General features: G+C 37.5%; 2 protein-coding genes across 3 annotated transcripts; both read left to right on the top strand.

The window, feature by feature from the left end:
* The first annotated feature begins 477 nt into the window (after positions 1–477).
* On the top strand, positions 478–17,261 carry LOC106919612 (interleukin-17 receptor D). Its single transcript, XM_088006899.1, has 12 exons — positions 478–748; positions 6,800–6,875; positions 7,592–7,750; positions 9,707–9,825; positions 11,064–11,187; positions 11,428–11,466; positions 11,554–11,699; positions 12,350–12,424; positions 13,805–13,862; positions 14,316–14,444; positions 14,529–14,701; positions 16,005–17,261. The coding sequence occupies exons 1-12, from the start codon at positions 626–628 to the stop codon at positions 16,545–16,547; spliced, it is 1,764 nt and encodes a 587-aa protein (XP_087863025.1). The 5' UTR covers positions 478–625; the 3' UTR covers positions 16,548–17,261.
* Positions 17,262–18,293: 1,032 nt separating this feature from the next.
* sars1 (seryl-tRNA synthetase 1) lies at positions 18,294–24,878 on the top strand. Of its 2 annotated transcripts, XM_088006901.1 has the most exons (12): positions 18,295–18,513; positions 19,106–19,176; positions 19,465–19,545; positions 19,641–19,799; positions 20,719–20,862; positions 21,045–21,200; positions 21,975–22,196; positions 22,467–22,596; positions 22,677–22,834; positions 23,954–24,083; positions 24,183–24,244; positions 24,477–24,878. In XM_088006901.1, the coding sequence occupies exons 1-12, from the start codon at positions 18,378–18,380 to the stop codon at positions 24,507–24,509; spliced, it is 1,482 nt and encodes a 493-aa protein (XP_087863027.1). In that variant the 5' UTR covers positions 18,295–18,377; the 3' UTR covers positions 24,510–24,878. The 2 variants fall into 2 exon arrangements, with proteins under 2 accessions (XP_087863026.1, XP_087863027.1); XM_088006900.1 differs by having other exon boundaries at positions 18,294–18,513; positions 24,183–24,878.
* The last annotated feature ends 1,849 nt before the right edge of the window (positions 24,879–26,727 follow it).

Below are 26,727 nucleotides of genomic sequence, written 5' to 3'. Positions count from 1 at the left end.
GCGCTCATTTGGGGCATATTTAAATAGCATGCTAAGAAGCAGAAAGCAGTGTTTTCGTCTTTGGGATCTAAGCAGGGGCCGTTCTAACTGGTGGCCAGTGCCCTGCAGAACTGGTCTTGGCCCTTGTGCTGAAGAGGCATTACAAAGTCAGTTTCTTATATGTGTTACATAGAAGTGATAGCTAACTGATACATTGGACCAATCTCATTTTATTTATTTTTTACTTTCACAGTTTCACTTTTGCAACTAATTACAAATGAAGCTGTTTCACTTGATAAAATCAGTTTTCATTAATACCTTCCAAGCTTTCATTCTTTCTTTCTTTCTTCTATGCCCGGATGAAAAATAATTGTTCTATAACCGCCACTGGAACTAAGCGTCCCGCATGTTTTCGGCTCCGACAGGACATCCAGGTGGACCACATCTGGCAGCGTCACGGCACAAGCGCGCGCTGCCAGCAGTGACTGCTCCACCTGTGGCCTCGGGACACCACTCCCCTTCTTGCCGTTTTCCCTCCTCCTGGCTTCTTGTGCTTTCACAGCAACTGCCCTTAAAAGTCGGGCTTCAGACAGAGCTCCTTAGTGTTTTTGCCGCCTGTAAACGATGTCGTGGCTGTGGTAGCATCATGTGGAGGTCGGCGCTAACTTTGTACCTGGTGTTGGTTGCGTCCCAGCCATTGTGGGCTCAGACGGAAGTCCCGGTTTCAGCAGTCGCCCCTCAGAACTGCAGCCTGGAATGTATCCGACAGGTAGGTTTCGCCTGTCTGTGAGGCTTACTTTCATGTGACTGTCACCCCACTAGCTGAGGAAAAGCATACAGCAGAAACACTGGTGCCATTCGATTGTTTGGTGTTTACAGTGTAAAATAAAGACATACAAACTTCGAATATAGTTGTACGACGCAAGGTCACATTTCCAAATTGTACTCGTATTAAAGGTTATATCGAGCTTGGAACGCATGACTGGCAGCGGAGAATTTAGCAGAAGGAAAAACTTTTCACCTAAACCAGCAGCTCTGACACAGAGGAAGACATTGAATAATCAAAAGAAAACTCAATTTGCACATTATTTTAACCACAGCACGGGTAACTTTTTTTTTTTTAAGTTGTTTTACTATACCTTTTATTTGAGTAATATTATTACACAATTTATTGTCTAATGTTCTATCACCTGAGCTTTCTGTATATTTGGATATCAAAACAGAAGTAAACAAGATTGTCACTGGACGTACTTAATTGTGTTCTAACAATGTTTGTTACAATATTGTATGGGTGTAGAGTGTAGACCTTTCAAGAAAGATTAATACAATTTGGAACGAGGCTGAAACATAAAATGTGGAAAAAGTGAAGTGCCATGAGTATCATTATCTACCATATTATTTTCATAGTTTTATAACAATGATAAATGAATTGGATAACTTTGCTGTTTTGTAGTTATGTGATTTATTTGTATGATTTTTTTATTTTGGAGTTTAAAAGGAAAAACGTGTTTAAAATCCCAGAATTTGCACATACAATTATGTTTCTCCATCTGATAATCAAACCAGTTACTGAAATAGCATTTTTACAATTACTTTTTCACTTTTACTTGAGTCTTTTCTTGAAGGATTATTTTTACTTAAGTACAATTTCAACCCACTTCAGGCTTTCATTTTATTTAATATCTGACTTCCAAAGGTTTAAAATGGTAAGTGTACATAATCTCAAAGCATAAAGTTAGCAAGAAACATTTGTTTCACATTAAAACTAGAAATAATCTCTAAAAGAGTTTTCAAGATGCAAGAACATTGTTTAAAGTTGGAAAAAGTGGTCCAGATTTAGTAAAAAAAAACAAACAAACTGATTTTTGTTCCACTTAAGTATACAGTGACTTGTTTAGCAGTGATTGGAGCATGTTTTGCTTCCTGCAGCCTCCCCCATTATGTACTTTTGCATCAGGTTTGTCGAGATTGCCAGTTCACAGTTTAGAAGGAAGGTTAGAAGGTATGTATTTATCCTAGAGGCAAATACTTTCTTTTTACACAGTCGTGGGTTGGACAGCATGAAGGGAGAAGCACTCGCATTTATTGCTGCCAGAGCGTGAATCTTTAATGGTATGAATAGAAACTAATATGGTCACAATTTTGGAAGCCCTTTTATAAAATGGAGCCTTTCCAAAACAAATGAAGAATTCAAAAGAAACCTTGCAGAAAATTAAAGTATTGAAGGGATCATTTGACTTCATAAATCTACTCTATTAGTATGTAAGAAAAACATAAGATTAATTATGTTTTTATTTTTAGAAAAACTGACCCGCACCTCATATCTCCCAACTAACTGTACTTTCTTTGTTGCAACAAAATAATAATAAAAAAAAGGCAGCCTGTGGAAATGTTCTCAAAATTTTGATTCTCCCCTTAACTAAATATTTTCTCTTACTTTGTATTCACTTTCAGATGGCCATCATAACTTCATTTTATTTATTCAAGGAAAAAGAAACATTTACTGTAATTCAAGATGGACTTTGAGGTTTGGGGACTTTGACCACTCCATGGTTTGATATTTCTGGGCTGTTTTTTTTTTTTTTTTTTTAAACCTTAGCAAATGTTTTCTTCAGTGTGTTTTATCATTTCACTAGAGTAACACATTTATCTGTCAGACCTAATTTCAGACAATAATTACTCTAAATAGGAGAGAAATTAAAATAATTTGATCCTGTTTGTACTGCATTGTTGTAGTATAGTGATAAATAAAAACATTGCAATCTGCCAAAACTACGCTCCCAGTGCTCTTACTGAGATGACTACACACAGATGTTTGGAAAACTAACACTACTAATTTTTGGTCCTTCTAGCAGCTTGAAAAATTTAAATTCCAACCTAAGCAGTTTCAACAAAATTTGTTCACTTCTGTCTCATTTTGAAGATCACGTTGCTCCTAATGAACTAAAATACTGAAAACAAACCAGGGCCTAACTGAGAGGAAAAAATTTAAGACTCAACAAATATTATTTTTTACTTTATTATTCAAATAGTCTAAACATTGTCATTTTAAATAGTTAAAAAAAATTATAATTTGTATTAATAAAATGTCAGTCCAGAATCAGCTCCCTTTAAATAAATTTGAAACCTGCAAGTTCAGATTGGTTAACATAAAAAAAGAAAAAAACACTGAGAATTGAACATGGCTGTAGACAAGTATTATGAGAAACAAAATCACAAATATGGTCTTATTTGGCAGTAAAGCATAAAATCTGACTTAAGGAGTGTTAAATGTTTCACAGGTATTCTAACAACTTTTTCCCCAGACATATCATCTGCCTCAAGATGAATCATCACAGCTTGCTAGCATGTTGCGAACTAGCTTTAGCTAAATATGGAAACAAGCCTAAATTTTTGATTTTTATAAACCATTTGTGTTCAACCACAAATCTTGGTAAAGCTTTTAACTTTTACTAATTATGTATATATTCTTAATGAAATTTGCATAAACGTGGGCTAACTGTTCTCTCTTGAACACTGTGCACAATATGAGAATAGCCAACGGCTAACTGAACCAACGTCTTTTTCTTACACTACAATCTAAACGGAAAGCAAAAATACATTTTGTGTGTAAGATAATCATCTGTGAACATTTTTAAGCAGGTTGATAAAAATAAGGCATGCTAAACTACTATAAATACAAAGGTTATACAATAGCAATTATAATGGCAATATAACTACAGTGGAATCTGGTGAGTAATAGAGAACAAGTCAAAATTTTAATATTGCAATTGGATAAAATTGTTCTGCATTGTTTTCATGACATGCTGAGCATCATTTAATAAGAAGGACATATAAGGCAATAGAATGTTCTAATCATTAAGAAGGCTGTAGACTGAAGAAATGACCATCTGGTTGGAAGTAGAAGATTGAACTGTATAATCAAAAGCAGATGAGCCTCGCAAAGAGAGAAGGGGTTAACAAGAAACTGCTGGGACTAAATGTGAACTTAATGTTCAACAGTCACAAGAAAAACAAAAAACATGGAAGTTCTGATTCACCAGCCTAATAAGTTCAGTACATTATCATTTACAGTGCCTTGTGAAAGTTTTCACAGCCCATGAATTCCACATCTTGCCATGGTTATACCACAGCAAAATGTTATTTTGCCATTTTTTTGCCGTTATTTTGCCACATCTTGCCATGGTAACAAAGGCTTTTATCTACTTTGTTGGTCTGTTTTGGTCATAAACAAACACAAACCAGGGAAATGATCCATAACTCTATGCTTTCTTTTTATATAAAAGATGGGGTATAAATATGACATTCCAGGAATTACTTTGTAGAACCACAAATTAAGGTCTTTTGGGGTTTGTTTCTACAGGTTTTTCACATCCAGAGACTGGGCTGCTTTTGTTTTTAATAAGGCTCTCCTTCCTGGGTTAGAGTTTGAAGTTGTGCCAGACTCTTTCCAATTTTGCATGAATTGAGCAGTTCTCTGTGAGTCGGTTCTGAAAGCTTCAGATGAAGGTCATTTATATCTTAAATTATCTTTCAGACTAAAAGCGGTACCAGATACATTAAGCTCTGAATGTATTGGATTTGCCTTGTAAGAACAACAAACGCAAATGGAACACAAAGGTCAGTGGAGCTTAAATTGTACTCTTAAGTTAAAAACTGTTGAACTTTGACAGCAGTCAATGATACCTGCGTAGGTATCTGTGTTGGATATCTATGCAGCTAAGTCAAACAGCATAGCTGGACTTAGCAGATCATTGGTCCAAAGTCCTATTTTCAGATGAATGTAAAGTTTGTATTTCATCGGGAGTCAAAGTCCCAAAATGTGAAGAAAAAATCCAGAAGTCCAGAGTGAAATTTCCACAGTCAGTGATGGTTTGGGGTGCCATGTCATCTGCTGGTATTGGTCCACTGGGTTTTCTGAATTCAACTACCTGGCAATTTTAGAGCGCTTGATGCTTCCATCTGCTGCCAAGCTTTATGGAGATTTTGATTTCATTTTTCAACCGAACTTGGAACCTGCCCACACTGGCAAAGGTATCAAAAGCTGCTTCAGTGACCATGTTGGTACTGTGTTTGATTGGCCAGCAAACTGACTGCATTGTTGGATGAAGGCTGCTCTCAAAGCAGTCCAATATGTCCTATTCCAGCTTTTTAGTTTACAACTGCTGCTAGGCGAACTGGTCAGACTGAAAACAATCCAGATGTAATAATCTACTGTTTAAGTTACATTTTTGTTTTATTGTTAGCTCAGGGAAACAAATGGTCCCGCTTATGGATGAGTGATTCACCAGCCTAATAAGTTCAGTACATTATCATTTACAGTGCCTTGTGAAAGTTTTCACAGCCCATGAATTCCACATCTTGCCATGGTTATACCACATGGCATAACCATGTGGTATGCCACATGGCATACCACGGTCTTACAGGAAGACAAAGCCCAGTCTTCCTGTAAGTCTGCTTCCAATTTAAATCCCATAGAACCTTTCACTGTTAATTAGATCTGCTGGCTTTGTCAAAGCAGATATATGATGTAAAACTCTATGCCTGTAGGTTAACCATGTGCTGATTACCGTAATGCTTCTTCAGTTTTGTTGTCATCCATCATGTTTATTACACACATGATTTTGAAAGATGGGAGCCAAGGGTTACAATATCCTTGTGGAGTAGAATATATACCATTTCTTGTTTGACAAAGATGAAACATGCAGTGAAAAGAAAATCTGTCTCAAAGCATGCCAATACTACAGAAAACATAATTCTGTAAAATGTATACAAAAAGTTGCTGCTTTTAAAGCTCAATAAATCATCAGTAAAAACCAGGACTGTGCATTGTTTCATATAGAATATTAAATCTAGATCTGTTTTACACGTAAGCCTGAAACTACCAGATAATATAATTACTGATTAGTTTGCAGATTTGTCCAACAGGAACAAGAAACATGCAAAGCTATTTCTTAAACTGGTCCACTATAATTGTGAAACATCTGAACTAACCTTTCAAAAATAAAAACATTTTGTCCACAGAATTATGATGTTTCTACCTGTTTAATCCCAGGATATACAATGTCTTGTTCTCCAGAACTATAAGAACTAATTTTGAACATACAGATGAGAAATCTTGACAATTACAACCTATACTGGTTGTAACAGATCCACACTTTTTCTTTTGCATTTGGTTGGATTGTTTTTATTGGCCTGCGGTATCTGTGTATGGAACATTTTTCAATTGTTATGCAAAATAGTCTTTCAAACCGCTTACAGTTCAGTTGTTTTTACGAAAGCAAGGAGCTGCCATGCAAATATCTAACACCTCGTCAGAATGAGAATAGAGTCCAGACAATTATTTAGAAATTAGTCTGACCACTTCCCAAAAAACACATCCAATGAACAAAGCTGAAAGGAAAACAAGGAAATTGGGAGTTGATAGGATTAGGGATTTTTGAACGAGGTAAGTCTCCAGAACTGCTTTCTTTGCTCACCTTTGTTTCTCAAACAAAAATTCTAAAGTTTTGTTTGATGCAGTTAATATGATTGTTTCTCCTCAAGTTCATCTCATGCCTGTATTTTTAAAGTCTGACTGAACCAACTTTGTAACACTCTTGTAGATGGATAGTATCAAAGCATACTGTCCTTAAAGTTTGAAAGCTGACGCATGAAAGTGCCGGGAAGTCGAGATTTTCCAGCTGAGCTCCTTTAAACAGCTGGAGATTCATTGTTGGCCTCTTTTTTCTTTATGTTGGTCTGTGGAGATTCGTTAGGAATTCAAAGAAAAAAAAAGGAGGTTGAAACTGAATCTGACTACAAACCTTCTGCTCTGCAGGGAAGACCTGAATGTGGATACTGTAGAGTGACCGGAGATGACATTAAGAAGAAAGTGGGTCTTAGCTCCAACCATGGTAAATCACATTCAGCCTGGCGGCACAGACTTTTGCAGTTTTATTAACACTGTGGCAAACTGAATGTTTCAATGCTTTTCTTATTTGGGTTCACATATTTAAATCAGTGTGTTAATTTGTAATTGTAATTCATTTATTTCAAACAGACAAAAAGCAAAATACAAGAAAAAATAACATGTAAAACAAATGATCATGCCCAGTGGCATGCAATTTGACATTATTTGTTGGAAAAGGAGCAGGAAGAAGATACAAGATCTTCTTATTTCCTGCTCCTCTCATACTCATAACCTACAAACATTTAAATCTCCCCACACCAGATAAGTTTACTGTGGATTTTCTCTGAACCTAGACTTCAGATTATCCATAAAACCTTAAATACATTTACTTATATTACCTAAATCTTTAATGTGCATTGCTGAATAATCTAAAAGGTCCTTTGACTTTAGAAATTAACAAGGTTCACTGATTCTTGTCAATTATTGGCTGCAGTGTTTAATCTCTCTTTGCCAGCACTAATATTTGCTTGACAGCTCTCATTGGAGTAACAATTTACACAAACACTCTGCATTTCAAAATCCAAATATTTTTTTTCTTTGATATTCCAGTAAGGTTATGGGTGAGGGCCAAAACGATTAACCCAGCCCTGTATACAGTGCCTATATAAAAAGTATTCCTGTAATTAAAAAAAATAAATAAATAATTTTGATCCTCCCCAGGCTGTATCCCATGGCCTTGCTTGGAGCTGCTCGGGGATGAAGACCCATCAATCTGTGAGCATTACGTCCAAGCACCGGACGACGTGAAGGTCGAGTTCGTACATGAGTCTAACCCTAAATCTGACTCCGTCATCGTCTCCTGGAAGCCCAGCCACTACGGTATGTTCACTCACACTCTTCACCTAAAAACACTTTCTGAGGGGTAATGCTTTGTGAGTCATTTTGGGTAATTTTCTTTCTTGTTCTTTTAGCAAAACTCAATAAGAAGCAAAGCATTTCTCAGCCAGAGGTTCATTTCCAGTTTTATGTCATCCTTAGGTTAAGTACTAGTTCAGACTTATTCTCTGTCAGTCACCATTTTAATGCTTGTTTTGAACAAATCTGCAAAGTGTGCCAACTTGGAGAGCTTTTCAGAAAACCAGGCACCCGTCCAGAGGAGTAGATTTTGTTTGGAAGTGCTTAGTAACTTTAACAGTTCCAAACAAGAACAGGAGGAGAAAAAGGTTTAATAAAACAGTTTTGTTGAGAGAGTTGTTAAACTAGGAGGTGATGCAACTCTGTGACAAACAAGACATTCCTCTTAAATGTCTTGCTTTTATTTTATAGCAACTTATAAAAGTATTTATACAACTTGAACTTTTGTTGTATTACAGCTGCAGACTTTACTGAGTTTAACTGAGTTTTTCTGTGCCATGAAGTTGTGCAGAAAACAAAGCAAAAATCCAGCAGCAAAATAAGGAGAAGTAATAAAAAGTTATCAAGACGAGAGTTAATCTATGTTCCTATTATTATTATTATTATTATTATTATTATTATTATTATTATTATTATTATTATTATTATTATTATTATTATTATTATTATTATTATTATTATTGTTATTGTTATTATTATTATTAGGTCAAACAAATATGTAGCTTCAAAACAGAGTTTGTTTTTCTTGACGTTCTTTCATAATCACTAGAATAAAAAATGTATTCATATATAAACATATAGGAAATCAGACAATACGTGTGTTAAAGAACGTATAAAATAAATAAATAAATATAAATGTAAACTAGTTTTGGACAGCAAAAAAACAGTCTGAAATCAGCTACAGAGTCTATACAAAATACTTATAACCACAAATGGAACAAACTGCTGTGGTTAAGCAGAACATTAGCTTTACAGGATGTTACAAAGCGTTTCCCCTCTCATGTTTTCTTTAATAATAAACCCTTAGTTTCACAATAAGAACAGGAAATGTATTCACACAAAACAACATAGTGTAAGCTAAAAGACCATATTCTTACAGCATTACATTTAAAACTTAAATGATCGATTAGAATCCTAAAAACAACTGTAGTTTTACTATGCGATAAAACAAATGCACAGTTTTATTGTAAATAAGTATGTTTATGTTGAAAACATACTTATTTACAAACTAAGCATACCTCATGCCTCTTGGCTAATAATTAATAATTGTTGTCTTTAAGATGTTGTTCATTAACTCATAAACCAGAAGTTTCCCTTTCAGAATAAAACTGTAAGTTTATCATAGATAAAAAAGATAAACAAAGTAAAGGCAATAAGCGCTAAACAAATAAAGAACTTTAATTTTGCAGTATTTACACATCAGGTGTAAAACTATGAATCTTGTTTTAATATAAAAGGAAATCCTCCTTTTAAAAAGGCTCAACACCAAAATATGTCATAAAATAAACAAAAACTAAAGGCTTGTGCACACTTAACAAGGTCAAGAACTTTGATCATTTTAATTTCTTCCATCTGTTACTGACATTTCTATTGAAGTAATGACAAGATGACAGAACACCCCTAATGAGTTAGGTGAGATATGAGTTACTTTGATGCTCTCTGAAGACTTCCTGAAAAACAAGAACTAAACATTTGTCATTTACTCACAGCAGGCAATGACAGAATCTTGGATACAACTGAACTATAATTATTGCACATCTGTGACACAGAGACTGTTTATCATAGATTGCACACAGTGAATTCCTTATATTTTGTCAATGCAATTTTCTGCATTGACAAATAGCTGTCTGTATATAGCATCGTTCATAATTATGTTTAATAAGGATGTTTTCTTGTTGTTTTGTTTTGTGCTTTCTGCAGGAATTGCCTTCTTGCGAGGCTTTCAAGTTTCTGTGCAGGCTTTGGGAGGGACTGCTGTTGCCTGTCAGTTGTTGCTCTTCAGTCGTAACGTCTCCCTTTCTGCTGCTCATGCTCAAACGGTATAACAGGCGACATTCCCTTTGTTTCTCTTCAAACCATCCAGCTGGTTTGCACAATGAAAGCTCACACTGATTTATGCCAAGGGCTACTTTACTTTAGCTTTTATAGAAATAGAAAAGTGGAAGATTTATGACAAATCACTTCTTAACACTTTTGAGTTTTAATGGATACTTAAGGACTGATTGGCGACTTGACTGGGAGTTGGAGAAAATCTCTGAGGATAAAACAATGTAAAAGTTTCAGTTTTGAGTTAAAATAAAAATCTTTTCATTTAGAATTTTTTAAAATCCACCTGAGCCTCTCCAAAACATTAATATTATTTTTAGTCAGAAAAAAAAACATTGGTGAAATTAAAAAAATTACTTTACCTGGAACCTGCCTGGGCATTTCATTCCTAACTGTAAATTCCATTCAGCATTTTCATATTGGCTGGTTTAATTCCCATTTGTAGCTCATTGATGAGACAAATTTCTACATTTTAAATCAAATTTTTAGTCGGTTAGTTATCAGCTGTAACTTTTCTATCTTTCTAGCACTTAGTTTACTGAGCAAATGCTAGTAGCTTGTATATTGACCCTTTGCAACTGCATCAGCTAATCGGGTTGTGGGACTTTGATGGACGTCAGCAGTGAGGGACGGGTGTATTGACTTTGATTGTTTTTCCAAGTTTCTCTTCAAAGCATCAAACTGGTTTGTGTAACTTGGACTTAGCTAGCCTAGAAACCACCCCATGTCTTCTCCCTCCTGATGTGTTTGTTGTTTGATTAAATCCCTGACTTTGCTTGAATTCACGCCACGTTATTTTTATCACTATATCATAAACAGTGCTGCTCCTGGAGCAGACTTGAAAGCATACAAAAGTCTAGATGTTGAGCAGTTTTTTCGTACATGATGGTGGGGCGTTTTCTCCATGGTTACTAATGATTAGGTACATATCTAACTCGTTGTAAGATTGTAACTTACTGATCTCACTTATGAAGTATGTAAACATTAGTCTTCTTCGCTGCAAATCTGAGAATACACCAAGAGCTGCTGGTTATTATGGTTGATGGCTGCTTTCCATCTCCGTCTTCTTTCATCGTCAAAAGGTTTACAATAAAATGAGAGGTTTGGTTTGCATCATTGCTCAGTCAGCAAAGCCAGTAAACCTGGGCACAATACAGTCATTGCAATATTTTTAAACGAGTCCTATTGTGCTGGGTGTAAAAAAATATGTACGTATATATTATTTTTACAGTTCTACAAGTCGGACCCGTTTCCCGGTCTCTCCTTGGGATCCCAATATGCTGTTACCGTCATGGCCTTGCCGGTTCCTGAGCAGTGGGACAAGTTTTACCAAAGTTTCTACTTCAAGACTCGCTGTAAGAAGCTCTAGGCTTGGTATTCTGTCACAATGTGAAACCTCGACGCACACAGATGAGAACCTAACTAGTTGCTTCCTAGCAACGTTTATTGTTGTTTATTTATTATTTATTGTGTAAATCCATTTTAGATTGTATCAGTCATGACTTCTCATCAGTTTTATGAGGTGGGCTCATAAAACTTAGCCCACCTCTTTCTATATGGGGTTAGGTATAGTTACAAGTTCTCTGTCTTCCCAGCATGTGCAGCGAAGAATGGTTTGGAGCAGTGCAAGCAAGGTAAGAAACACAAGTTATTGTAACTTGAGAGGAACATTTCCTCTTAAGATCAACTCTGCATGTAAGTATTTTGGGAAACGGTTGCAGACTGGTATCCGCAGCAGGTTGAGGTCCAGCAGAACGGCTCTGTCGTCATTGTGACTTTTAACTTGGCTCCACCAACCATGGAGATCAGAAGGTACTTCTGTGTTTGCCATGGAGACGGAGAAGTGAAATACACAGACATAATTCTGGTGAGTGTTTCATTTTTCTTTTCAATTTGTAATAATTTGGCTTTGGTTTTAACCCAGTTTTAAAGAATGAACATCCTTTCAATCCTAACGCACTTACTTGCCCTTTCACTAAAAAATAGCAACATCTCCCCTAAATGGTCATACTAGGTAATACTAGGTTTATAGAATAAGTGAAAGAAAGTTTACCAACATATTCACACTAACTATGCAAGTATATATAGTTGTTCTAATTTGGAAAGATAACCTAAAAGATGCTGTTGCATTGTTTCATTTTAAAACAAAATGCAATAGTTTAATTTATTTTTTTGGAGAGGATGACTTTTTCAACAAATGTACACATTATGGAAGGTTTTATTAAGAGCTAGAACAAATGGATTACATTTTTTTCAAATATAGAGCAGTATTTGTCTTTAAAAGTTGCCCCCAAAATGAATAAATATATGTAAAGATAAGATAATTTTTTTCTCTCCCTTTCTAGTTTTTCGACATCGATGTGACTTGTTGAATTTTTTAACATTCTTCCCCATGACAATCCTCAGATATTCCGGGCCTGTGCATCGTGTTTGCATTAGTTGATCTGTTTTATTTTGATGCTTTGAACATGTATAATAAATGAAAGAAAAACAAAGCACTGTTGTGATTTTTCTTAGGATTCCTTAGAAAACAAAACCCACCACAGTTTCCAGCTGAGTGGCCTTCGTAAAGGAACCAACTACTCCTGTGAGGTAAGATTCTCTGCTGATTTTTGACATAAAAAAATGTATTATTGTTTTGTTTTTTCAGAACAGCAGCAACATTAATCCATTTAGTATTTAAGAAAATTCCAGGTATTGTTAACAAACAAGAGTTTGTTCCTTAGCCAGTGTCATGTAATGTCTGTCATGTTTAAGCTGGTTAAAAAACATTTGTACACCTGGAATTTTTTTTTTTTTTTTTACATTTTATTACATTAAATCACACTATAAATGGATTTTATTATGAATGGTAGTTTTATAGTTCATTCAAACTCATGCATGGTTGCCAAAAATCTGACATCATGAAGACTGAATAATAAAAATGAAGAAAAAAACCCATAAAAAAATCTTGTATTTTAGGCAGATAAATATATATATTTATTTTATTAAAAAAGGAATTGAATGATATGGAGCCACTAGGGAACATGGAGGATTTTTTTTCTTTGCGTTCCCTTGCGAAAGCTTTTGCGTTCTTTCACAATAATGTACTGCTTAGTTCATGCGGCATAACTGAATACTGTAAGCCTTTCTGACGGTGGTCATCATACTTTCGGCTTTAATATAACGTTTCGTAAGGCTTTTCCTTATATGTTAATACCCCTTCGTGAAATGTCTTAAGTTTTATATCTTTTTCTCTAGGATAGAAATGCACCACAAACCTATGACATAAACAGAAACTTTCAGTAAGAAGGAAAGAAAGAAAAAATACATCCAAACTATTTGGACTATTTCTGAGTTATTGCATGGTAACAAAGTAATCTGTCCGTTTTGATTGTGTCTCTTTTGTGTTTGTAGTCTGAATGGTTTAAAGGGCCATTTTTATGTGCAGTTCCATCTCAACTTTACACAAACAGACATAAACATGCAGTGAATAAATCAATTTTCAAAAATAAATTTGCACCAAAGAGTTAATAATAAAGATGCTTTCACTGAGGATGTTTAAATGTGTATACATTTGAAAATTTAAATTGACAATTGACTATATACAGAATAGATCAGCAATTACATTAAGCACATTGCGAGGAACACAAAAGAACATTTTTTCCCTATGTCCCCTTGGGGGCTGAGTAGAATCATTTGTTTATTTGCATTTTTTATGTATTTCTAATTGTGTATAAAAAAAACTTAAGTAACAAATGAAAAATCTGCAGAATGTGGTCATTTGTTTTTATCCGACTAATTTATTAATTGCCAGACTAATCAATAGATTAATCAGTAGCGAAAACAACCGCCCTGGTGATGTGATCAAATGTAAACACACAGCAAAGCCCTGTGTCAGTGTTGGTTTTATAGTACTGATCGCTGCTCCTGTTTTCAGATTCTGAAACCTGAAATGAACTTTAATGCTAAACTTTCTTGCTTCTGTCACAGATTGCTGCTAAGGAAGTAGACGCAGTGAGAAAGCGCTTCAAGATTTCTGTCCAGAAAGGTATGGAAGGCTTTAAGATGCTTCAGCTCTAAATTGTCAGATGTGCCCAGGCTGTAGGGGTTTAACAAGGCAGAGTGGTGAAGTTTTACCAAGTCAATATGTGGGAATCAAAAGGCCTACACTTAAAAAAGCAGGTTGATGCAACATTTTACATCTATTTGTAAATATTTTTAATATTGTATTATCGTCACAGTTTTTAATGGGGTGTTCCCACTTTTGTGATCAAAGAGATCTAAAATTACATTAGTTGTGCTTACTAAGGCTGATCAGTGCAAATAGTTGACTGGCAGAACTGATTGCAAAACTTCTTTATAAAAAAGTCTCACTTTCACTTTTTAATAGTTTTTTTATTATTCTCTTTTTCTTGTGGTTCTGAAATTTGAACTGTCTTGAGTAAAGTGTTTTTAGAAAACTTGGACGTTAACTTCCCCATTTAACCTCCTCCCTCACCAGAGATTCTTCCCTCTACTCCTCCATCCTCGGCTGTGGTGTTCGCTGTGTGTCTGGCTGTGGTTGTTGTTTCTGGAGTCGTACTCGCTGCTCTCATGTGTTGGTACAAGAGGAAACTCGATGCAAACCCAGGTGCAAATACATGCTAATTAAGCCATGCAAAAACACTCTGGCTTGACACAAATGTGTAACTTGTTATTTTTGTTTGTCATCTAGAAATCGATACCCTGAATGAAGAGAAAGACACCCTAAAAGAACAGGTGGTGTTGCCTTTAAACAGGCCGACCCCTCCACGTCTACTGATATGCTACAGTCACTATGACGGAGAGGCTCATGTCAAAGCCGTCATGCAGTTGGGAGCTTTCATACAGCAGCACATGGCAACCCAGGTAAACTTTGCACACACACATACATGCACACACACACACAAACACACAAACATGAGAGCTTAGATTGAAGTTTTTCTGATACATTACATCAAAATACATCTTGTATTAACTTGCACTGTGTACTTTTCAGTGATGTTGCATTCCTTCTTGTTCCATATGGATATCTTGCTTGTTGCTATGGTTTGTTTTTTTCTCTCTTTCTGCAGGCGTAGAAGCAGACTTCTAGGCTGCTGGCTTCTTTCTCTCCTCTGCTCTCTTCTGCTCTCTCCTTTTCTTAAACATTTTCTACACTTTGCTCCCTTACATTTTCCCCCCTTTTTTCCATTTGAAAGCATCCCAAAGCAGTTTCTAAAAGTTTGGTATATATATCAAGTGGAGCACCGTAGCAAAAGCTGTAATGCTCCACTTGTGAAGGTAAATGTGTTGCACATAATACGGACATATGTACTGACAAAACAATTCTTAGTAGGGGTGGGCGATATGGACTTATAATTTTAATGCAATATTTTGTGCTACTGTTGTGATAACGATAAAGATTTTGATTTAAAAATGTATTCATTACTTATTTGTTAGGCAACTGTATAGCTGTGACTGCATAGCATAGCATTCATGGCACCCCAAACACAAATATTGTTCTTGGAAAACATTCCCAATTGAAACTGGCTTCTTCAGTACGCCACTTACTTAAAAAAGTGTGATTTATATCACTAAGCTGAACAAATTAACTGCATTCAATCATATTTTTGAATTTACTAATATTTATTGACGTTCTCTTGGAGCAAACAGTGGAGAAAATAACACAAAAATATATGATTTCCGATCATACTGTCAGTTTTTTTTATTTACCACCAATAGCTGAAATTTATTAAGACAACAATAAATGAAGATTCTTATCCTGATAATAAATTTTTCACAATAAATGATAAACGATACGATAAATGCCCACCCCTAATTCTGAGTCTCACTGTCAGTCAGGACACGTTGCAAACATTAAAACATCTCCACTCTTTGAATCTTGTCTGTATTATGTGTAACTCCAGCAAAATATTTTCTCTTTCATTATGTGGAAGGATGTACTCTGTTCCATTCAGACAAAGATCTGACCTTATAGAGACAGTGTTTTGGTTAAAAACTTACACCAGACATTTTGAGTCTTGGATATGCAAAGAGGCATTCCCTAAAGAAATATTGATCAAACCCCAAAAATACACTATAGTTAGGGGTTGCCATGCAACAAAATTTAGGAAAACCGTAACTGCTATGAATATCTTTGTGAGGCACTTGAATACGCATGTCTTCACAGGTGTGTCTGGACCTTTGGGACTATCTGAGCATTGCCGAGGAGGGAATTATGGCCTGGCACTGTCGGCAGATCCGGGAGAGTGACTTTGTTCTGGTGATCTGTTCTCCGGGACTCAGGCAGAGATACGATCCAGAGGTGACTCACAGCGACAGTGTGGGTTTAATATCGAACGCCTGCAGTTGCTCAGCCATCGTCCAACTTATCGGTGAGGAGGTGGGACGGGCCAAGGCCCGGGGAGAAGACATGTCTAAATACATGGCGGCTGTTTTCAAGTACTGCAAGGAAACGGACATCCCCACTGAGCTGAGGCTGGCATCTCACTACACGTTACCACGCGACCTGCCGCTGCTCTTCTCACACCTGCAAGGAGTGGCCCTGCACAGACCCGGCAGTTACCTGAAGATAAACAACATCACAGGGGAAGGTTACACCGGCGTCCCAATGGGAGCTGCTCTGCAGCTGGCAATCCAGGAGGCAGGGACGGCACTGAACGGAAAGCAGCAGCAGATGAAGGAGCTGAAGTATGATAGAGTGGATGCCTGAACACAGGCATAATATACATTATCATTTTGTATTAAATAGGTGTTATAAAGGCTGGAAATTCACACCAGATGTCAGTAACAACCCAAGTGAGAAGTTCAAGGCATCTCTTGTATGGCAAAGCTAGTGTACAACTGAGGCAGAAGTAGAAGTAATAAATACTGCCACCTGCAGGTGTAAGTTAGAAGTCTCTAACTTATCTTGATTTTCTGTGGTGATCTCTTGGGTTTTTACTGATACATGGAGTGAATTTCATATCAATAGCCTCGTGCAAAACATATTTACTGAAAAAAACTATCTTTCCCCACTAAATATTATGCATACATTATATTCCAGTTGGATCTCAGATGCACACAATTTTGCACCATGACTTATGAATTAATGCATGCAGAAACATACAGGAACAAAATATAAGTACTGACACCGCTATGTAAAACCTGTATAATGTTTTATAAAATGCTGCTATAATTTGAAACACTTTGAAAATAAGTGTTAGATCAGTGTTTATATTTATGCTTTATTTATCCTCATCCTTATCTCACATTGTCTAAGAATGAATGAAAGAATGTATTGCTTCCTTTCCCATTTTGAGAACATTTTCAGTTGAATGGAAGATTTATAGATGTAAATTGTAAATTGTTGCATCATCGAAATATTTTTGTAAAACATATATTTTTACTATGTACTCAATTTATAATAAACAATAGTTGGAACCAAGTTTGCCTTTCCAAATGTAACTAATCAAGTTTTGATGTCTATGCTGTGATTCTGTCTGACTGACTTTTGAAATATAGCAATGTGTGATTTAGTATCAGCGGACAGCAATTCTACACGTCATGTTGAACGGCTTTTATGAGTTGCTTAATTGACTAAATAAAATAGCCTGGAGAGGATAGTAGTCATTTGCATTTTGACACTGGACTTCACGCCCGGTGACTCCGTGGTGCATTCGGGTTTGCTTCGTACACCGCTTTATGGCCTGGAAATAACTCAGAACAACTCATCAAATAAGGTAGGTCTTAGTCAGCAGTTGGTGAATAACACCCTTAAATGGTTTTATTAAATGATTCCGTCTTTTAATAAAATGAGATGTGGGCTAAATGTTTTTTGTTGATGTCAACAAACTGTCCATACTGTACATCTGGACTATTTCAATGAAAACTTCACTCAAATATTGATGCTGTCTGTGGCAGCAAAGAGTCAGTTTGGCTTTGGTGTTGATTAAAAAAAAAAGTTAAAGGAGGAGGGTGTGAAGAGTTATTCAAATATGTTCCAGTTGAATAATCTTACAAATAAATATGCATCTCTTATCAAAAGCTGAAATTTAGATTTTATTTAAATTCAAAAAGTGCTTTAATAGACCGAGGAAAATTAAATGTTATTTTTACTCATACAATTTTCTATGAATACTTGTTATAGATGCCAATGTCTGGAAGTTTGAAATACTTTCAGGTTGAAACCATTTTAAAAGCTGGTCTGGTAGTAAATAAAATAAACCCTAATAATTCATACAATTAAAAACACGTCAGAAAATCATCTAAACATGCGCAAGGATGTTGTTTATGAAAATTGCAATTTGACTTTGGTGATATTTTATGATAATAAAGGTTGAATACATAATTTTAGAACTTTTCGAAATCTTTATTCAGCACCTTGTGCACCTGAAAGCACCACAACTTTGCGCCATAACCCATAAGACAATGTTGAGAAGCGCAACTTACGTGACGGCGTGGTAATGCGGAAACACCGGTCGGATCTGGCAACCCGGTTAGCAGCTGGCTCTCTGGTGCTGCTTCATTCAGTCTCTCTCTGACAGGCAGGCAACGTGGAAACATGGTGCTCGACTTGGACTTGTTTCGGACCGACAAAGGTGGTGATCCTGAAATCATTCGCGAAACTCAGAGGAAGAGGTTTAAGGACGTTGCGTTGGTGGATAAACTGGTGGCCGCTGACACGGAGTGGAGAAAATGTAAGTGCGAAAAACACCGGTGCTGTTTGAGTCATGACAACTAACGTTAGCAATAAGGCTAATGTTGCTAAGGCTAGCTTCGCTCCCACAGAGAAGAGCACTTTACCAAAGCCAATTTCATGGGGCTAAATAGATACAATATCATGAGAAGAGTTGAAATTTTCAGCACAGCAAACAGCTAGAAGCGGATATAAAACAAGTTTCTGTGGGTTATTCAGAAGGATGCTAAAGCTAGCTTAGCTAGTGTAATATTAGGACTACAAATAAGCCATATGGTTACCATTCAAAAAGAAATTCAACATTATACATGAAGAGGTTTAATGGTCAACTAAATATAGAGAGATTAATCTTTTTTAAATTAGATAAGTGTAAAATTACGTTTAATTCTGAGTAAGCTTGACAATGTAGAATCTGATGCAATCCCCGGCAGCATCAGGTCAACCTCACCCTGCAGAGCAGCTGCTGCCACTTTCATTTTGGTTCACTTATGCATATTATAAAATACCAAAATCCAAATCATTACTGAAGTCATGAAAGATTTTATAGATTACATATTTTTCCACAATGCACTGACTGATGTAACCTCTGACAGGTCGCTTCACTGCAGACAACCTGAACAAAGCCAAGAATCTCTGCAGCAAGAGCATCGGGGAGAAGATGAAGGTATGGATAATGCAGAACTAAATGCGGTTCCTTGCTAAAGTATTCACAGACTTTGGTTTTCCCCAAAGTTTTCCGGGCTAAAACGTCAAACTTTAGTTGATTTCACTGTGGTAAAACAACACAAAATATTTCAAGTTTTGTGCGATTGCTCGTATGAAAACAGGAGTCGACCCACAGAACTGAAAAGACTTTTGGATTAGAGGCAAAACAACAACAGAAAACACTTTTTTTCTCTCTTCTGCTTTTAATGTTGAATGGAGATTTTCAATCATAATTCTGTCATTGCAGAAAAAGGAACCAGTAGGAGACGATGAGTCTGTACCAGAGGAAGCCCAGAACCTGGAGGACCTAACAGCTGAAACGCTATCTGTGGGTGTTATGGACACATCTGTGCATGTTCTCCTCTCTTTTTTCGCTCTCTTTCTTACTTTTCTTTTTTTTTTTGACTCTCCTTCTTTGGTCAGGCGCTAACAGTAACACAGATCAAAAAGGTGCGTTTGCTTGTGGATGAGGCAGTGGAGAAAACTGACCGGGAGAGGATGAAGCTGGAGGCGGAGAGGTTCGAGTATCTGAGGGAGATCGGCAACCTCCTGCATCCGTCTGTACCGGTCAGCAATGACGAGGTAGGCAGTGGATCACTCCGTGTTTGGTTATTCTAAATTCCCCTATGCTATGTTGGGGGTTTTACTGGATTTTCTTTAGGAATCGGGATGTTCGTGACTGGAATCGTTCGTGTGGTTTGTTGCTCCTGCCTTGGACACACGAACCGATTGAACCTGTTGTACTTTTATCAGCTCTGTGGTCACAGAGGTTTGGAGAATCGGCCGACAATTCTTAAATCTTGCCGTCTAAACCAAGCTCTACTCATCTCCTCTCAACCACTGCCCAAACGCTCTGACTCTGGTCGCTATGTTAACATTTACATATCCCTTCAAAATAAGATACAGATGCGCCCCAAAAATGAACATTTTACTTTCGTGAACATTTTAACTCACGATAATGACTAACGGGAGCCCTGAGCTTGTTTCTGTGCAAAGAGACGGTCCCAGCTGGGAGTGATGAGAGACAATAAAACCCAAAGTGTTGCTTATACGCACAGCCTGCTTGGTCTCTACGTGGTGAAGCAGTTGGAGTTCGTTGCCTCATTATCGAGCTGGTTGCCGCATGTTACGCAGAGTGGTCTTGTAATGTTTGACTCACCTACCGGTCCGGGATAAATCCATCCTCCTGTCTCTTCTCTGGGCCTTTTTCCCTTCGCAAATAAACTTTCCAAAGACACCTGATCTGTTTCTTACTCATTTTGCTGCTTGTGGGCTCAGTGTTGGCGCGCAAGTAACGGAGAAAATCTGGTAAAATTATTTACAAAATAAAAGATCCTCCAGACTCAAATAATACATAAAACGGAAATATTTAATTATTTCTTGTGCAGCCCGGTACCAATTGGTCTACTGACCGGTACCGACCTGCGGCCCGGAGGTTGGGGACCACTGAGTAGATGGAAACATTAGCTGGACACTTGGTGATTTTGAACTCTTCCATCAGGATGCAGACAACAAGGTGGAGCGTACCTGGGGCGACTGCAGCGTCCAGAAGAAGTACTCTCACGTTGACCTGGTGGTCATGATCGACGGCTTTGATGGAGAGAGAGGAGCCGTTGTGGCTGGGAGCAGAGGTTACTTTCTAAAGGTGAGCTCCTCTGGGTGTACCAAGACAGGATTGCTCTGTTCCTGCTCTACAATAAAAATGTTGCGGCCCCAACTGTGCAGACATAACTCACCAAGAAGAACATTTCTGACCGAAGTTTTAATCCTTCACATGTACGTTCTGGAAGTGGCCGCTAACTTTTTGCTCTCCTGTTTTGCTCCCAGGGGCCCCTGGTGTTCCTGGAGCAGGCTCTGATCAACTACGCCTTAAGAATCCTCCACAGCAAGAACTACACCATGCTGTACACGCCGTTCTTCATGAGGAAAGAGGTCATGCAGGAAGTGGCCCAGCTCAGCCAGTTTGACGAGGAACTTTATAAGGTTTGTGAATCTCAACTGGATTCTGTAGTCTGTTTGTTTCAGTAGAGACTCTGTCCTGCTGAAGCCTGAGGACCTGCCCATCCGCTAATGGGGGATTAAATAAACTCAAACATCTGAGAAATTAAACGAAAAATGGACCAGTAGGGAGATAAATTTAATCAGTGCAGTGGTGCCCTCTGGTGGCCATAACTAATAACTGCATTTTCTACATGAATCAGGACATTATAACCAGCTAGCTTTTTAAATAACTGTGATTTTTGTTAGGTTTTAATATTATTTTCTCAAGATGTCAGCATTCTTAAGAACTCTTAAATTAAGGCTGTAAGTCCTCATGTAACACAAATTAAGGCCTTAAAATGCATTTTGATATAAAGTGAAGATTAATAAAGTAACCAAGAGTAACCAAAACCAACCAGGTTTTCTCCAAATATAAAAACATTTTGAGTAATATTGTTTTGTTTTTAAGTATGAGGTGCTAAACACCATTGATGGTAAGAGAAAACTAATACAATCCAAAGGTTAAAGTGTCTTAGATTCTCTTAAAAAATAATTTGGCTATAAAAACATAAGTCACAGATCTTAAGTTTTGTCTTGGTAGGTCTATTTAATCTTGTATATTCTAAGTATTTTTGCCTGACTTTCTTCCAACAGCAGGACAAAAGCAACAAATCCTGCATTTTTTTCCCCACGTAATCCAACAGTGAAATCACAATGCATCTTAAAACTGTTGTAATCGTCGTTGACTTCCTGCCTCCCATCCCATCTTTCCTCCAGGTGATCGGTAAGAGCAGCGAGAAATCAGACGACAGCTCCATCGATGAGAAGTACCTCATCGCCACCTCGGAGCAGCCAATCGCCGCCTTCCTGAGGGAAGAGTGGCTGAAGCCTGAGGACCTGCCCATCCGCTACGCCGGCTTCTCCACCTGCTTCAGGCAGGAAGTGGGCTCCCACGGAAGGGACACCCGCGGCATCTTCAGGGTGCACCAGTTCGAAAAGGTCAATGACAGAAATGCAAATCTTTAAGTCTCTGGCAGTTCTGATTTTTGGGGCAATGATTCAATTCAGAAAATACTTTTTTCCTATTGAGGCCATCTAGAGATTCTGTTTAAATTATGTGACTGAGAGGAAAAGAGAGTGCAAACCAAGGGTGTCCAAAGTGTGGCCTCTTTTACACCACATCTCTAGTGAGCAGTGGTGTAAAAATCATGTAGATGCAAACGTCATCTGAAATAACAGCTCTGACTGATTCTGGTGTGTCTGCCGCAGATAGAGCAGTTCGTCTACGCCTCCCCTCACGATGGAAAGTCGTGGGAGATGTTTGACGAGATGATCGGAACAGCAGAGGAGTTCTACCAGTCGCTGGGAATTCCTTACCGCATCGTCAACATCGTCTCCGGTAAGGTCTCCGGCGGTCAGAGCCTGGAGCTGACGCGTCGGCTTCATGAAGTGTCTACTTCACGGTTGTCGTCCTTGCAGGGGCCCTGAACCACGCGGCCAGTAAGAAGCTGGACCTGGAGGCCTGGTTCCCCGGATCGGGGGCCTTCAGAGAGCTGGTCTCCTGCTCCAACTGCACAGACTACCAGGCCAGGCGGCTCCGCATCCGCTACGGACAGACCAAAAAGATGATGGATAAGGTGAGTGCTCGGGTTCAGCACAGCACACACGGATTGGATTGTTTCACGTAAATAGCCTTTTTTTTTTTTTAGGTTTTCCTTCAAGTTTTATAACAAGGTTAAATTACCGAGATCCTTCTGGGTAGCAAAGAAGAGCAATAATATCTCTTGTTGCAAATATGTTCAACTAGTTTATAAGTAATCTAGAAAAGAAACTCTGGGTGTTATTCTATTGGAATGTAAAAGACGTGATTGACAGATCGTGGAAAATAATTATTTAGAAAAAAGGCACAACTTCTGTTAAATCAGTTAAAGTTGCTGTCTGTGCAGATCTGGATTAATATGGAGAAAGAAAACATGATTAAGGAGAAAAGTTTGTTTTTTCTGATCTAATTTCCTCCCTTCTATTATACTCCCTCTTTTACTTCCTTATTTTCCTCCTTTCCTCTGTTTTATCCTTCCTTTTATGCTTTTTTTCTCCTTCATGTTCCTTCCTTTTTTCTCTTTGTGTCCCTTTCCTTGTTTTTCCTTCTGTTTGTCTTTTTTGCTCTTTTTTTTCTTTCATTTGTCCTTTCTTTGTATTTTGCTCCTTTTTTGTTTTGTTCTTTCTTTCATGTGTGTCTTTTTTAAACATTCTACATCAGTCTATACTTTAGATCAACTGAGCTGGTCTAAGATGTCATATTAATCCAACCATATTATCATCATGTATCTATTTAAATATGGCGCCATGCATAAAGCTTATGTTTTGAAATGAGGAGAAACTAACTGCTTTTTCTCCATTAGCAGCCAACAGATGAGGATAAATTAATTTATAAGAATTTCCATAAGTTTTGACATTTACTACTTAAACTGTTTTGACATAAATGACAACCAGAATGTGGGTGGTCAAACTTCCTCCATCATTTAGCTACCAGGTTTTTATTAGTTTTCGTTAAAACCAGCTGATTCTATACTTGTAGTCCTGATTTATTTTAGACATGTAGAATTTTTACTTCACATTTTCTAGACCATCTGATAAGTTAAGTTAAACTAAGTTATGTTATGAATGCTGCCTTGGTAACACTAGCACTTTGAGCAGTTGAGCTTCTTCCAGGCAGACCAAAGTGCTGAACACTCGTCTTGCTCTTGTTCTTGCAGGCAGAGTTTGTGCACATGTTAAATGCGACCATGTGCGCAACGACACGCGTCATGTGCGCCATCCTGGAGAACTACCAGACGGACGAAGGCATCGTCGTTCCAGAGAAGCTCAGGGAGTTCATGCCTCCTGGTAAGACTGGGCATCATCTGGTCACCCAGATCATGTCTCTGTTCTGGACGCAGTCTGTGAGTGACTTCATTTCTTTCTTTTTTATTGTCCACCTGCCAGGTTTGACAGAAATCATTAAGTTCGTTAAGCCAGCCCCCATCGATCAGGAGATGTCCAAGAAAGCAAAGAAGCAGCAGGATGGAGGGAAGAAAAAGAAGAAGATGGAAGGAGGAGACCAAAACCTCCCCAACGCCATGGAAAGCATGTCTGTCAACGACTCATAGACCCCGTCGGCCTCCACCCACCACCAACCTCATCGCCCAATACCCATGGAACAGTCTCTCCTGAACTGGGTTGGTTTAGACTAGAAAAGCAGGAAACGGCTATTTTTAATTGTGTTAAACGTCATTTAAGGGAGACTTTCCTGTTCCGTCAGTCTCTGCCTAAACTCAGCAGGATAAACTTCTCACAACCAGTTCATGCATTCTGATTCACATCCATATTCATTTTATTAGCAGTTACTTTCTGTGATCGATTAAATTCAGATGAGCCGATAGTATTTGGCACACTGGGCAGATCTAATCATATGATATGCAGTTTTAACGTTTGGCATATGTCATTAAATCCACTTGGCATCTGTTGTTGGGCTTTCCTTCCTGTCATCTCATCGCAATCATCATCGCTGTCGCTGCTTCACGTCAATTATGTCTGATATTGACGAACCCTGTATGGACTTTGATTTAAAAATAAATGTATATGAATGCATATTGATGAAATGGAACTTACTGTACACAATAAATGCAGCAGATATGGTTCTTTGTGGGGGAGGTTTCTGATGTTCCCAGAGTGTTATTAGAGGCACAGTTTACAACATCAAAGTTTACTAAAAAAAAAATAAAAAATTTCTTATGGCACAAAAATAGTTATTTTTTGCCACAATCTTTAGTGAAAATGTGGCTATGCCATAGAAACACTGCTTTTAATTCAGGGACATAGAACTTTTTTATTTTATGCAATTTATCTTAACTTTTGTTATTTGGGGCTGGAGGTGCTGCACTGTAATGCACTTTGTGCTCATCAAACAGAAACAGCTCTGATGAAAGTGACAGTAAAAATATTTTCACTTGTAGAGTCATTAGTGGTAATGATAGATGGTTCTGTGTTCATGGAGTTTCACAGGGCTCAGTTCTTGGGCCAATACTTTTAGAAATCTTTTTGCTCCATGGGATAAATTTCCATTATGATAAGGATATCCAGCTATGTTTATATAACCAGTCTGATGATTCAATTTGCATCCTAACGAACAGAGATGTCAAATTGGCTCTAAAAGCTGAGACAAAAGTAAGATTTTTACCACTTCAGAAATACGCTGAAATATTTTATCCGAAATGGAAATTAAATGGTGCAACTCTTATCATCTGTTGTGGTAATTTTCCTATAACAAAGAGTGAGGGACAACTGTTTCAAGAACCAGAGAAAGAATATAATCTTCAGTATTTATTCAAAGGCTCTACAGGGTTCAAAGTCTCTGCTCACTGATCGCAATCAGGAGAAAGAGCCTCAAACAGAACACAACTTACAGCTTTATCGGGAGAGTTTCATTCTATTCACACAGTTTGATAATCTACTTGATTACAGAACAAATAGCAGAACAGAGAAAGCACACATGTATTCTTTCTTTCCCAGATAAAGGTTCCTAACGAACCTTTTTAATTCAAGGACATAGGAACCAGATAAAGGTTCGCTAGGATAAATGTCCTAGCGAACCTTTATCTGGGTTGAGATAAAGAAACAGCCCAGTGACTTCACTGAAATGCTAACTAAAGTCCTTCAGAAGTTTTTTTTTCATAAACCTCACGCATCACACAAGGATCTTAATACTGCTATGCAATGATTCAGCTAATAATCATAGTAACCTTAAATTTTCCCACTACACATCCAAGAATTTTCAGTTGTGGATGGCAATGAATTTGAAGACACTAGCCATTAGAAAAGGTTGACTGAAACGGCAAAATTCCAAAATAACTTTTCAGAAATATTTTTATACTGGCTTGAAGTGATTTTTGGCTTTTCTGAAAAAAAGTTAATGTGCTAAAAGGGGAGATGAAATACATTTGCTGAATGTGTTTTGACTTGGCAAACTTTCCTATCTGCTGCTGGGGTCCAAACCCTCCAGCACAGAGGAGTGTCCACCTGAAATAACCAATGAAAGGTGTTCAGCACTGGGATGGGAGTAATGGATCGCCCCCATCCTCTGGTGCACTGTGCCTTACCACAGACACGAAACTGAAACATTTTCCTACATGTTCAAAGGTAAAAAGGTAAGAGCAAAAGTCCTTCCAGCTGCACAGCATCCAAAACCAGTGGAAACAATTATCAAAAATACTTAAAAACAGAAAAATATTTATTACTATTTTTAATACATATATATAATATTACCAAAGAAACTTTCGGAACAGTCTGTCCCAGATTGATTTAATAAAAATCTGGTTTGTGAATTTATTAGTGTTGATGCTGTTGCTAACTCCGAGGCAGCAAAGCTTCCCAACAGCCCCAGTTATCAGCTGGAGAGCAATAAGGAAGACATGCTTGTTACTCATTAACTCCAGCAGACTTTATACCCTTCGGCCTGGACGGCAACAAGAAACCTGGACACTTCAGTAAA

The sequence above is a fragment of the Poecilia mexicana genome, unplaced genomic scaffold (assembly GCF_051168715.1).
Source record: "Poecilia mexicana isolate PSO_F unplaced genomic scaffold, ASM5116871v1 scaffold_7, whole genome shotgun sequence".
Taxonomy (NCBI): domain Eukaryota; kingdom Metazoa; phylum Chordata; class Actinopteri; order Cyprinodontiformes; family Poeciliidae; genus Poecilia; species Poecilia mexicana.
This window is presented reverse-complemented; position numbering and strand designations above follow the sequence as displayed.

What these genes read in the sequence shown, in the direction of transcription:
- sars1 (XM_088006900.1), top strand. Translation starts at nt 18,378, where the DNA reads ATGGTGCTCGACTTGGACTTGTTTCGGACCGACAAAGGTGGTGATCCT. An exon ending in TGACACGGAGTGGAGAAAAT is followed by an intron (nt 18,514 to 19,105) that starts GTAAGTGCGAAA and finishes AACCTCTGACAG; the next exon opens with GTCGCTTCACTGCAGACAAC. An exon ending in TACCGGTCAGCAATGACGAG is followed by an intron (nt 19,800 to 20,718) that starts GTAGGCAGTGGA and finishes CTCTTCCATCAG; the next exon opens with GATGCAGACAACAAGGTGGA.
- LOC106919612 (XM_088006899.1), top strand. Translation starts at nt 626, where the DNA reads ATGTGGAGGTCGGCGCTAACTTTGTACCTGGTGTTGGTTGCGTCCCAG. An exon ending in TTTCTACTTCAAGACTCGCT is followed by an intron (nt 11,188 to 11,427) that starts GTAAGAAGCTCT and finishes CTGTCTTCCCAG; the next exon opens with CATGTGCAGCGAAGAATGGT. An exon ending in AGCAGCACATGGCAACCCAG is followed by an intron (nt 14,702 to 16,004) that starts GTAAACTTTGCA and finishes ATGTCTTCACAG; the next exon opens with GTGTGTCTGGACCTTTGGGA.